This window comes from Salarias fasciatus, chromosome 4 (assembly GCF_902148845.1).
Source record: "Salarias fasciatus chromosome 4, fSalaFa1.1, whole genome shotgun sequence".
Lineage (NCBI taxonomy): Eukaryota > Metazoa > Chordata > Actinopteri > Blenniiformes > Blenniidae > Salarias > Salarias fasciatus.
In genome coordinates, this window is record NC_043748.1 from 1217790 (window position 1) to 1231187 (window position 13398).

General features: G+C 42.9%; 1 protein-coding gene across 1 annotated transcript; it reads right to left on the minus strand.

Moving 5' to 3' along the window:
• Positions 1 to 6109: 6109 nt before the first annotated feature.
• On the minus strand, positions 6110 to 8470 carry LOC115387611 (60S ribosomal protein L19). The gene is made up of 6 exons (XM_030090396.1): positions 8395 to 8470; positions 7945 to 8051; positions 7036 to 7158; positions 6800 to 6920; positions 6393 to 6503; positions 6110 to 6293 (listed from the first exon to the last, which is right to left on the minus strand). Exons 1-6 carry the CDS (start codon positions 8397 to 8399, stop codon positions 6167 to 6169), a joined length of 594 nt encoding a protein of 197 aa, XP_029946256.1. The 5' UTR covers positions 8400 to 8470; the 3' UTR covers positions 6110 to 6166.
• Between the last annotated feature and the right edge of the window lie 4928 nt (positions 8471 to 13398).

The following is a 13398-nucleotide window of genomic DNA, read 5'->3' on the forward strand; positions in this document are numbered from 1 at the left end:
TATGTAAATGTCTTTCAAAATGCTCACGTTAAATAAATCGTCTCCAGACTAGTGTTTTGCCGTTGGTCGCCATCTTGGAATGTCGCAGCGTCACAAGGGAACGCATGCGCAGAACGAGCTTTTTTTTTTTTTTTAGTTAACAGGGTTTTTAAAGTGAGAATAAACCAGTCACTTAATCCAGAAGTAATGGAATGATGTATGGAATAAGTGTTTACATGGTCATTTTAAAGCAGAATTAACTTTTAATCGGTATTAAAGAGAAATTGAAAGTCTCTTGTAAACCAGTACAATAAGTGCCTAATCAGCAGGCTACAATACCATGTTCTACATGTCCTTACACAACTCTCTCTGCGTGCGTGCGTGTGCGTGCGTGCGCGTGTGTGTGAGTGTGAATTCATATACTTACTCGCTGTTAAAGATGTACCAGTTAAGCGTGGTCAGCATACTCCCCAAAAAGAAGATGACGAGCAGAGAGAAGAGCAGGTTTAGTACATGTAGCGCCATGTTTTTCTGTCCGCTCTTTCTCACCCTGACTCAGGATCCAGTGTCTGTTTTCACTCCACAATCATCCTCCTGAGACTCCTTTGCCTGACACTACAGAGTTCTCCGCCTATCTTGCACTCAATAAAGACTGTAAATGCTTTACCTCTTGCCTTTCTTCTGCTTCCTTGAAGCACTGCCCTCCTCCTTCTACTTCTCCTCCTCCTTGTCTGATGCAGGTGTCTCCTCCTCCTATTACTGTATTATTACATTTATTTCATTAATTGGCAAGAGAAAAGAAAAAAGAAAACAACTCAGTGCAATGTAAGAACAACAATTACAATCCAAACAAAACAAAACAGAAGTTTCCAACATGAAAAGGTGTGAACTTATATCATCTTCTCCTTTATGTTCCACAATCAGATAGCATTCAGAGAAATAAATGGCTGTTGAACCTGAGAGGTTTGGGCAGCTGCTCTTCCTAACATTACAGAATTCCTACCACATCATACTTCAGTTACATTTTTGTGTATTTGATCAACATGCTGGTTTTGATCACTTTTAAAAATATTGCATGGGAATTTGCTTCTTTTGAGACCATCCTTAAACTGTTCAAGAACTTGACCCCTTTAACTGAACTACAGTATCCCATTAAGTTCATCATGAATTTTGATTTTAAGATTAACTGTATTCCATTGAAGTTATAGCTGCCTTTCCTTTTTGAAGCTTTCTCCTGGATATTGATCAGTAACGTTTATTTATGACTGTCTGTCTCCATCGCGATAAGGCCTGGTGAACCGACTGACTCACATCAAGGAGAACTAAACCCTGTTCCTGCTCCCTGGACTCCGTGGAGGCCTTCAAAAAACATCTAAAAACACATCTGTTCCAGAAGGCATTTCAGACCCACTGACACGGTGTGTCTTGGTGGTACCATATACTGATTATACGGTTTCCAACACTCGCTTTATTTCGGAGCCATGTCTACAAATCCCTTATCTTTACGTTACATGTTCTTTTGAATGTTCTTTTATCTTTATACCTTGTTTTTGTTATGAAGCACTTTGTGACTCCTGGTCTGTAAAAAGCGCTATATAAATAAATTTTACTTACTTACTTCCTGGTCCTGGTCGACCTGCATGCTCTCACACGAGCAGGAATGGGCCAAAGGCCATTCAATAACTGTTACACCTGTGAGCAACAGCCGTGTAGGACGTGACATTCGATTTCAGTTTGCTTTTTTGGTACAGTACAACTGCAAATGAAGGTTTGCAGAGTAACAGTGTCTAATAATAAATGAATAACCTTGCTTTATCCATTTACAAAAAACAACTGTATGTCTACATTTAGGTAGCAATGCACCAACAAGAAAACTAAATACTCCCCCAGCTGTGGACCAATAAACACTCTGACATGATACATATCACTGAATCTGTGATCCATTACTTGCATCACATACAGCTCCTGCTTCTACTCAGAGTTTCCGGCTAGTGATGATGGAAACATATTTAAATAAGCCTCTTGACCAAGTGGTGCCGAGTCTAAACCAGTAAAACTTTATCTGGAGTTTGGTTTCACTGAGAACAGCGACAGAAGACCCAGATGTGAGGAGAGTCTTCAGCTGGTAGCAGATGAAGCCATGAAGCCACCGAGCGAAAGAAGCTCCTGATGGCTCATATTTAAGTAAATAAAGAACGGTTAAATGATTATTCATTTAAAATCATATTTTAACCGCTTTATGGAGAAAATGAATTTGTAATATATATATATATATATATATATATATATATATATATATATATATATATATATATATATATATATATATATTTTTTTTTTTTTTTTTTTTTTTACATCAAATTTTTTTAGGGCCATTCAAGAATTTTTTTTTAATCACTTTCTAATTGCAAGGCAGCAGGCCTGGATTGTTTCGTGATAGCTATGGTCGATGATCTTGGAAAACTAGCATGTAGCACGAATGTAGCATCTCCCCAAGGCTCCGCCCAGCTCCCACCCCATTGGAGGAGCTCCCGTTGGGAGCGAACGCACTGGATGCGGAAGCGCGCGCGGAAGCGCCATGCGCACGGACTTTGTGATCGCCTCCAATGTTATTAACCTTTCTGACTGCTGCACACCACGCGCATAGGAGCGCAGCGCGCCGCTCCGCTTCCTTCTATTTTTCACGCGAGCCGCGAGCGGCAAGAGCGCCTTGGCAACGCGCGCACACTGAACCAGGGCCAGTGCACGCCATTGAAATGAACGCGCAGGGGGCTGGTAGAACGGCGAAGGGATTTGATTGGTTTCTTTAAGAGCGGTCCGCGCGATACGATTGGTCAGAGTTTTTACACTCCTGTGGCCGCTACAGTCGTCAGATTTTTTCCGCACTTTTTTCCGTCCACATAATGTATTGACTTCTCCCAGGGAGCGAGGAGCATTTCACTCAGTATGACTAAAAGTGCTTTTGGACAACATCGTCTACCCTAGCTTTAAGTAAAAGTACTTTGACAGGCTGGTTCCTCTCTTTTTAGAGAATGTTCACACACACATTTGAAGCTCATACGTCTCCCTCCACTCTGCCATGGCAGAGATGAGACTCAACCCTCATCTTATCGACCCGTAGCATTATTGAATTCTGACATGAAATTTTTCACAAAAGTACTTGCAAATCAGTTGAACAAACATATAACTTCCATAATCCATATCAAAGTGGCTTTGTCCTTACAACTCTGTCTCCCTTTTAAAGTTACTGAAAAATGGAATTATCTTGGTGTACAGCTCCCAAAAGATCCTGAATTACTATTTAAATATAATCTTCTTGAAAAGTGTAGCAATTAAAGGTGAGCATTGAGAAATGTTGTACCCTCCCTCTCTCTATGATGTTCCTAATAAGCGCAGTTAAAATGGTCGCCCTTCCTACATTTTCATATCTAAATCATTTTTCAAATCATAAGATTATGCCTTTTATCTGGAACTTCAAAGCTAACAGGATTTACATTTGCAGAAGCTGAGAGAGGGGTTTTTCACCACGTGGTGTACCTGCAGCAATGAAATTACACAACCGCAGTTGTAAACCCTTTTTGAAAGTATGGATTCAAATAAGGAAGAGGTGTGAACCGCCAGTCACCTTTGTTCACACCCCAGTGTGTCGTAAGCATGCATTCCTTCCACCCCTCTCAGATATAACATTTGACACTTGGAGACTTAAAGGATCTTTGTACTCAGAAACAATTCGCCTCATTTACTCAACATCAGAACAAGTTCTCCCCCCTTACTACTCACTTTTTTCGGTATTTGCAAATTAGGAATCATATCCGTCATTGTGTGCCAAAATGTGAAACTCTTCCTGAATACAATAATGATTTACAAACTTTTTCTGGGTCCACCGTTCTCCTAAATAATCATTTCAAACTTTGTAAAGGTGTTCCCTGAAACAGTTAATTTTGCTACACTCCATTTGAAAAGAGCCTGAGAGGAGGATCTTGGGATACATTTCACTGATGGACGCTTGGTAGGAAAGCCTCAGCAGACTCCAATCATGTTCCACTAATACTATGCACCAGTTAATTTATTACGAAGTAACATAAAGACTTCCTTATTCTAAAGTTAAACTTCACAGGAGTTTTCCTTCCGTATGTGGTCGGTGTAAATCACCTTTCCTGGACATGTCCACGGTTGTATGATTTCTGGTGTGAGATATTTAACTGGTTTTCTGGAATGTGTGGCTGTGATCTTCAGCCTGATAGCATTATTTGGTAATTCGTCATCTTTACAAAATCACGGTTCCTCAGTGCAAAGTGCTGTAATGTGTGGAAGGATTACTGGTAAGAGGGTTATATTAAACCTGTGGGAGCTGGACGTCGTGCCTCAGTTCAAGACCTGAGCGCTCACTAACCTCGTCACTGTACTACACATGGAAAAGATCCCATATGACATGATGGGAAGTCTTGATCAGTCTCCCAGCGTCTGGCAGCCTTTCTTGGAGCACCTTGCCCGATTTGAAGAAGTTTCTGGACAGTGGACGCTATCTGCCTTACCTCTGTCTTTGAATGTTTGCATTGGGATGGACTGCGCTGATGTTGCAATAATGCTTTGACATGTGAGCCCTGCTTTGTTCGGTTTAGTTTTGATTCTCTTGTTTTGCTGTATGTTGTTTATGTTGAAAATATTTTAAAAAAAAACACTGTTTAAAAAAAAGATGGCTGAAATGATGGTAAGCTTTCTTCTGCACCAGTTGGGGTTAGGAGGCACTGAAATACAACAGATAACATGCAAAATCAACGTATTAAAGATCTCCCCACAGTCTGAACTTGTTGATAGTTTCAGACTTGCTGGAAAATATCCTGATTCCAGCTTCTCAGTGGTGAAACTTCTCTCTTCTGTTACATCAGATCACGTTGGTTTCGTTGTTTCTTCCAGAGAGTTGTCACAGCTATGGGACATTCTTGCACTTTGAACACTTTGAAAGTGTAATTTATGGCTTGATTACCTCTTGGCCCGTTTACAGTAATTGTCTTTATCTTGGAGTCAATCAGCCAACGCGTGTTCAGCTGGTGCAGACCTCTGACTGGATCACGTAACGGACAGCACACTCTGAAACTCCTGTTCCGGCTTTTCTCCACTGGCTGCCTGGATGTTTCAAAATTGATTTTTAAGATTCTTTCATTTGCGTTCAAGTCTCTGAATGGCCTCACCGCTCTGAACTACACTCCAGCTTGGTGCCTCAGGGTCAACTGATCAGCTTCTTTGTTAGTTCTTACAAGTACTTATGAATCCATATCTGTTGCTCAACTTCGATCCCAGAGTGAGACTACTGTTTTTTATGGTCACCTCTATCGTGTTATACTGTTTTATTGCTCGCACTTTGTGCGTTTATTTCCTTATGTCTATTCATGTGCAGGACTTTAGATCAGCTGTATTTGTTTTTATAGATAAAGGGGAGTGCAGCTCATTTGAGTGTCATCCATACAGGTCAAAGTGATCTGAGAGACGGGTCCATCTTTCTGATGTTATTGCTTTATACTAACTGTACACTCATTAACTTGATTTACATTTCAACTGAAACTCCTTTGTGGAGCAAACTGGTCCACATTGAACCAGTCGTGTCAGGATATATTCACTGATTATTCTGCCCGTGTTTAATTTATCATCGTTTGTCATCCAACTATCGAAGAATACGAAGAGACTTTATAACAGAAGTGAAATGGAAGAGTAGATTTTCTGGGTAAACTGATGTCTATTTTCAGTATTACCGAGTAGGAATATTTCAAGCATTTCCCATTTTATTTTTTACCATAAAAAACAAATTAGAATCTAAAATATGTTTAGTACATATGTTTTGAAGTCAAGTTCAACAGTTCAAACACCTATTTAACCAGATCCGAGTTTTGGTATTTATGTTGAATTAGTCATTTTCTTACACACTTCCTGTTAAGAAGGAAAAAAGAGACTAATTTAACTCCCTGTAATTTCTGTGAAGCACAGAAGAAACCTTCATCCTCCCTCTGATAACGGACTACTCTGAGCAGGATGAAAGAAATAACATTCAAAACCTCTACGAACGGTTTGAATCTGGACAGAACTCCGTCCCCGACCACAGTGAGCGAATGAGTCCAGGACGGCAGCAGCAGGGTGTGTTTTATGTACACTTTTATTGGCGGCAGAGTCGGGCGGCTCGCAGGGAGCCACGCTACTTCTTGGTGGTCTCCTCCTCCTTGGAGAGGTTCTTGATGATCTCCTCCTTCTTGGCGGCGAGACGCTCCTCTCTGCGCTTGCGGGCCTCCTTCGTCTTGGAGCGGCGGGCCTCGGCCTGATCGCTGCGGGACACACACGCACACACACACACACACACACAGAGTCAGAAACTTTTCACCCGGCAGACGGAGTCCAGCAGCCCTTCCAGCATCGACACTCACGCCAGCAGCTTCTTGCGGGCTTTGTCGGCCTTCAGCTTGTGGATGTGCTCCATGAGGATGCGCTTGTTCTTGAACACGTTGCCCTTGGCTCTCAGGTAGAGGCTGTGGTACCTGAACCAGAGCAGAGCGGCATGATCAACGGAATGAAAACACATCATGCCAATGTGCCAAGAAACATCACTCTGTGTACAAACGGTTGTCCTGATACTAATCTGATATAGTGATAAGACATTCCACCTCAATAAGGACATGGTTCCTTCACACACAGCTCGATAAACTGGACTAATCTGATTTCATCAGCGTGATCGACACATTTTTTTTGAGGTGCAGCATCTGCAGGTTCTTGCATCGTCTCATCCACTGCATAAACCCACAGATCCTCGTCACTGGTGAGCTCCTGAACCTACATGTGCCTGTCGATCTTCTTGGACTCCCTGTAGCGGCGCAGCAGACGACGCAGGATCCTCATGCGGCGCATCCAGCACAGCTTCTCTGGCATACGGGCGTTGGCTGTACCCTTTCTCTTACCTGCACACAGGAGTCAATTACATTCACTCTTCTCTCCTTTATCTCGGCATTTAAAGCCAATTTTCACCTTAAACTTGAACCACCTGTTGATTATTTTCTACAGTTTTCCACGTACCGATTCCCATGTGTCTGCCCTTGCGGCGGGCCAGCGTGTTCTTGCGGCAGCGGGCCCGGGAGTGAACCGTAACGGGCTTGCGAATGATAAGACCATCCTTCACGAGTTTACGGATCTGCTGGCCTGAAAACAAGAAGCACAGGATTATTAGATGGTGGACAACAAACAGGCAGCGTTAATGTGGTTAAAACCTAAATCCAGGGTTGATTCAGCTTGAATAAGACTTAACAAAGAGGACACACAGTGGATGGAAGATTGTACTCAGATTTTAAAAACATATCTTGTTTAAAATTCAAATCATGTGTTAAGAGTCCTTACAATGTAATAAAGTGTGCCAAAATAATTTGTCTTCTTATCATATGGACACTTTACACACAAGTGTCGTGCAAGCAGCGCTCATTCGTGTATGTCTTATATGTTTTGATCAGGTTTGGAATAAATGGCTTGTAAAAAGCAAAATCAAGATTTAAGGCAAGAAGCATAAAGACACCACCTTCAGTTTTAGCTGGTTGATTTGGGTTTAAATTGGTTTAATTGGACACTGTTGCAACAACACATCTGCAGTAGAGTGAAATCATCTGTCTCATGGCGGTCTACATCTAACAACTCAATACATTTATTAAACATATTCTGACAATAAGTAACACCAAGGTATAACATGCTGCACTTCAATTGTGCACATTTAAGTCAAACTTGTATCAAGAACAAAACATCTTCCTCAAGATATTGTACTTAATACTTCTATTTGAGGGCTGCAGCTGATAGAACCATCACAGAGAGAACTGGCTAGTTTTAACTTTTCAGCCAGAGCTTGGGTTTTTTTCTTCAAGCTCTGACCGTCTCTCTGATCTGAGGACCTGCTGGAGAACCTGTTGCTGGACCTGTTGCTGGACCTGTTGCTGGACTTACGGGAGTTGGCGTTGGCGATCTCGTTGGTCTCGTTCGGGTCCAGCCAGACCTTCTTCTTCCCGCAGCGCAGGACGCTGGAGGCCAGCCTCTTCTGGAGCCTGAGCATGCTGCGGGACGCACACACACAGAGCCGGTCACTTCCTCACACACACACACGTCTCTCTGCGTCTTAACGTCCTGAAGATAGAAACTATTCGGCGTGTCGCGGATGATAATGGAGAAGCTAAGCGCTTGTTAGCAACTCTGCTAACAATATGGCCTCCCCGTCTGACACATCGCGTGGCAAAAGAGAGCCTTTTAATGTGATGTTTTAACACTGGATCGGCGTATAAAATGTATGCGCTAGTTGGGAGTGAATGTTTGTGTCTTATTACTGTGAAAGTCAGTCCACAGAGGTGCATTTTTACAGTGAAATGTTGACTTTTCATGAGCCGGCTGAGACGCTCCTACCTCATGGCTGCTACTTCAGTAGGAAAAGGAAGAACCCGGAGTCAGCCCGGAAGATACCATTTCAGAGGAGAGTCTACCGCTGACCACGAAACCGCGGAGCAGTGATTCAGACCACAAATGGCACGATAGGGATGAATTGGGATGTTTTTAAGGATGAATTTTAAATTAGTAAGCCGCTAGAGATAAAACATACAGGGGTAATATGTTCATTTTGATATTTCAAACTTCACCCCCCCCCCTCATTACAAAGATAATGAACATGTCCGTTTTGTGGCATTGCATTCTGGGTATCGGTTAGTGGTATTCTGCAGATTGGCCGCTTGAGGGCGGCGTTGAGTCTTAAACGAGATCCCGCTTCATGTCTTTGATTTCAAAATGAATTAAATTATATTGAAATTCAAAAAATGAATCAATAATTTCAGCTAGCCAAAAGAAGAACAATTTTTTAAATTAATTCATTAATTTCTTAGTTTATTTATTCAAAATAAAATAGAACTGGATAAACAGAATATAAATGTTTTAATAATTCCAGATAAATTATTTTTGTAGTGTTGAGTCACACAGAATAAATAGAATATCAAATATCAAATGATATAAGACTGAAATTAAATAATTGATATTAAATATCAATACTTGAGGCTGAAAGCCTAAATACGTGGTGAAAGGACAACAACCTGCTAATGACCATGAAGGAGTTGATGGTGGACTTTGGGAGGGGGCGTCAGAGGAACTCCACCCCACTCAGGCTCACCAGGACCCGGTATCAGTAGCTGATGATGCCTTCGCCTCATCAAGGGGAAAGCAGAGGAGGAGCTTCTTCCCCCAAGCTGTCAGGACTGTGACCTCTGACCTTCAGTCAGTGCCTCACAAACAGACAATAGACGCTGTGGTTACTGCAGAGTCGCACATCAACAGACTGAACATTCCCTGTGTGGACGCAACTCCTCACTTTCACACCTGCTGCCTTTCAGCACTGTGTACATTCCCTGATTTCCTGTTTGTGCCTCTTAGAATTTTGTCTGTTTTTGTCTGCGTGTCTGTTTTTTTGTCTTTTTTTTCAATGTTCATAGAGGCCTGAGAGACTTTATTCGGGATGGACCTCAGTTTGGACCAGATCCTCCTCTCTGACACCATCTGTACAGAGTCCATCTCCACCTCCACCCTGTCTCTGGACTTTCTGGTGAGTTTATCGGAGTTGGCCACCTCCAGCTTGCTGTCCCAGCATGCACCAGCTCAGAGGATTGGACTCTTCATTACAGCATAGTGCGGCAGGTGTTGCAGGAACTCAGTGTTCCTCGTCCATCCCGGTTTATTGTCTCTCAAGATATTTCTACATTCTGTTCAAGTTGCTTTCGAGCTCCAGTCAAATCTACTATTCAAATGATCTCAAGCAGCGTAATTAAAGAAAGAGGATTTATGAAGTGTCAGGGGAGCTGTTATTAAAAGCTAAATGAAGGGGGTGAATTGATTTCGTGGAGGATCCTTGTTGAAAACTGCAGTAGAATGATGGTATATTTCCATCTGAACAGCCACTTATTTAGAATACTACTGCTGCATCTTAGACTGTCCAGCATCAGCAACGGCAGTCTGTCGCCATGGTAACGCTGCAAGTTCCTATTGTATGACTTCTTCACCTCATATCACCCAGAAGATGAAATCGTTATCTCCAGGCAGAGCGTGCAAACGGTGTTGAGTGGTGGACGGGTTCAGCTGCTGGAGGACCCGTCGGCCCCGGGGACGCTGGGAGACGAGGAAAGCGTCTGACGCAGCAAGCCTCACGCGGACCTCGATTTTCCAGGTCCGCCTCGGATTATTCAAACACAAGGCTGCAGATTTACCAGAAACAGAAAAGTCCAGAACGGTTTTCTGCACAGCAGAAACACAGAACAGACTATCAGCAGTTCAGCAGCTGATGGTGAAGGAGCAGCGGCTCAAAACCAGTTACCAAATACATGTCTGGATTAGTGTTCGGGTGGAAAACAAGGACGTGTTTCAAAAGAACATCTGTATTTTGTACTTGTCATCTTTTTTTAAAACATTTTACGTTGAGCTGATTTTTTTTTTCCTACACACTTCAGCAACGATTCACTGTAAATCAATAAAGCTGCTCAAGGTGACTTTACTCTAAATCCTCCTGCTCTATATGTGCGCCTGGTTTTGTGTCTTCCTGAATCAGACCTGTCATGAACTTTGTCATGCTGTTCGACATCCAAGACCAGTTTGAACAAAGTGCAATTTTCTACCAGTATAAAAGATGAACAGCTCATTTATTCTTATCTGCCATCGTTATGTGATTTTCTCTTGTATTTTACCAGGTTTTTTTTAATTTACATACATGCCAGATTCTGTTTGCTTCAGTGTGTTTTTCCATCAAAACAATTTGGCGTAGAAAATCTGAGCTGTGTTCCCGTGTGGTGGAAGTACAACCATGCATTGCTTGTTCTGTTTGTGAAATTCCTTTTTAATGGATTATACTGGAATCACAGTTTTTCTCCGTTCGTCCTTCAGGATTTGGATCCTTTCCAGTCGGCGACGGGAGCCTCTCAGTGACTGATGCTCCTGCTGTAAAGTTTAATTGCAGCGCTGGCATTGATTTTCTTGTTCCAGCACTAAAGCCTGAAGTTTCTCCCCGGCGTCAGTTGCACGGTGCCAGCAGAGAGGCGGGTCGGGCCTACACCGGACTGCTGGAGGGTCACCGGGGTCAACGCCGCGCTGCGTTTTGATACGGAACTCAGAGGAACTGCAAAGCCCTGGAGAAGTGTTATCACGATGCTTTTAAAGACCTGAAGGTGGAAAAGATGAAGAGACAGTGAAACCCTTCCCCAGAAACTGAATGGCTGGATGTTATGAAACACTGAGTGGAGGCTGACAGGACCCTGAGTGTTTTATCCTGTTACCTTCACAGCATGGGGCAGTAAACAGTAGCGTCCGCTAAATGCTTAGTGTGGAAATGTGAACTGGAGCCGCTGACTGACTCACTCAGTTACCTTGAGCAGCAGCAGGGAGACGAGAAGCGGCGAGCGAGCGATGCTGCTGTGGAGGACGAGGCTGTGCTGCACATTGTGTCTGCTGTTAAGGAGGAAGACGCCGCGGGAGCGAGGCGGCGGACTCGCAGAGGCGTCGTCGTTTCTGAAGAGAGATCTGGTTCTGCTCTCTGACAAAGGACGAGCAGGAAGCGTCCCTCCTGCCACGACACAACGCTCACCGGAAGCAGGAGATGATCCGTGTGGGCGTTGGGCCCAATGGCATCAGCGCTCAGCCCCGCGTCACTCCGGCTCCGCTCCTCGTCACACACACACACACACACACACACACACACACACACACACACACACACACACACACACACACACTACAGGTGTGGGGATCCTTGCTCCTGCGTGGCTCGTTGCTGCAGCCGCTGGAGGAGGATGACTGGTCTTTTTGTTCACGTAGGCTTGTTTTAATCGACGCCGTTTGCGTGAACTGGGGTTTGTTGTGTGTCGTCATGAACGTATAGAAACACAGAACTCTTCACGTTGTTTTTCAGGATTCGACATGTGACCCAGAACATGATGAATCTCTGCAGGTTTTACAGTTAGGACGAACTGAACCACTCTGAAACTAAACATTTGAGCCACTGAGGAGAAATGTTAATAGATTTATCAGAAAATATCAACTTAATCGTCATGTTCTATGATGGATTTGTTACATTCATGACTGTTTTTTGTTTTTTTCATGACTTTTTTTGTTCTTGTTTGTTTTATGTTTTTGATTTATTTTTTTACTAAAACAATCAATGTCTATACAATTTTTGCTCTGAAAAAATAAAATGAACAAATGTAGGCAGGAGTCTGCCCCTGAACCCCAGATCCTAAGAGGGAAGTCACTGTGTTAAAGCACTATCGTTTAGCTGAAAATCCCCATAACCGAATCAAATGTTATTTAGTTTTATATGTATTTTATTACTCCATGTGATCACAGTCTTCTTTAATCTTACCGCTTTGAATCATGAGACCATTTTTTACACTATTCTTTTGTTGTGATTCTTCTATATGATTTATTTGTTGTTGTCTTTATTCCCAGAGGCGAAGCATGAAGCTCTTTAATGTGTGACGGTTCCTGATGTGTGTCAGGACTCTGCTGAAGATCTGTGGATCTGTGGATCTGCTGCTTTCCGGTTTATTATCGTCATATCTGGGGTCCCTGGAGCTGTTAGTCAGGTCTCTGGTTTCCTTCTCAAGGCCACACCAGCAGCGTTCACACACCGTGTGAGGCCTGAACTCTGCAGGGCCTGAGGTCTCGGGGTCCCAGCGTGGGGACCCCGGGGGTCCTCCAGGCCTGGCAGCCTGTCCACGCTCACAGCTGTCGAACCCCCATCAGTCGATGAGTGAAGGTGGGCTCGGCTCAGCGGGGCGTGGACCTCTGCTGCCAGCTGGAGGCTGATCAGAGACCTGAGAGAGAGAGAGAGAGAGAGAGAGAGAGAGAGAGAGAGAGAGAGAGAGAGAGAGAGAGAGAGTCAAGACCCAGACACACACCGGGGGGTCACAGGAGGAGTCCTTCACAATAAAACCAGCCAAAGAGAGACGCCTTTAAATAGATCTGCTTCAACCTGTGGCTCAAGTGCCAAATCTGGCTCTTTGAAAAAAAATAAAATAAAATAACTAAAATATACTGAAAATCTTCAAAACCAATAAAAAAACAACAAAATTTTTTTTTTTTAAACAATTTTCGAAAAAGAAAATCTGATTAATGAAGTGCTGTCATCGTTAATGTGGCATGAGGGTGTTTTTGTTTTTGCATGGATTTGTCTCCATTTTTGGAAACGTGATAAAACACTCTTTCTCTGAAACTTCCCATAATAATAATGACAACAATGCGGTATTTTAGTCTTGGAAAAGTGATTCTTTTCTAAGTAGCGAGGAAATGGCAAAGTAATCATGCAATGTTTTACAAGCATTCGACAGATTAGATTAGATTTTGAACAAAATTAGCAATTTTAGATATTAACATATAAACTTCCAA

Coding starts and splice junctions, on each gene's coding strand:
- LOC115387611 (XM_030090396.1), bottom strand. Junction 6,504..6,799: donor AAGAAGATCGACAGGCACAT/GTAGGTTCAGGA, acceptor GCTCTGGTTCAG/GTACCACAGCCTCTACCTGA. Junction 6,294..6,392: donor GCCCGCAAGAAGCTGCTGGC/GTGAGTGTCGAT, acceptor TGTGTCCCGCAG/CGATCAGGCCGAGGCCCGCC.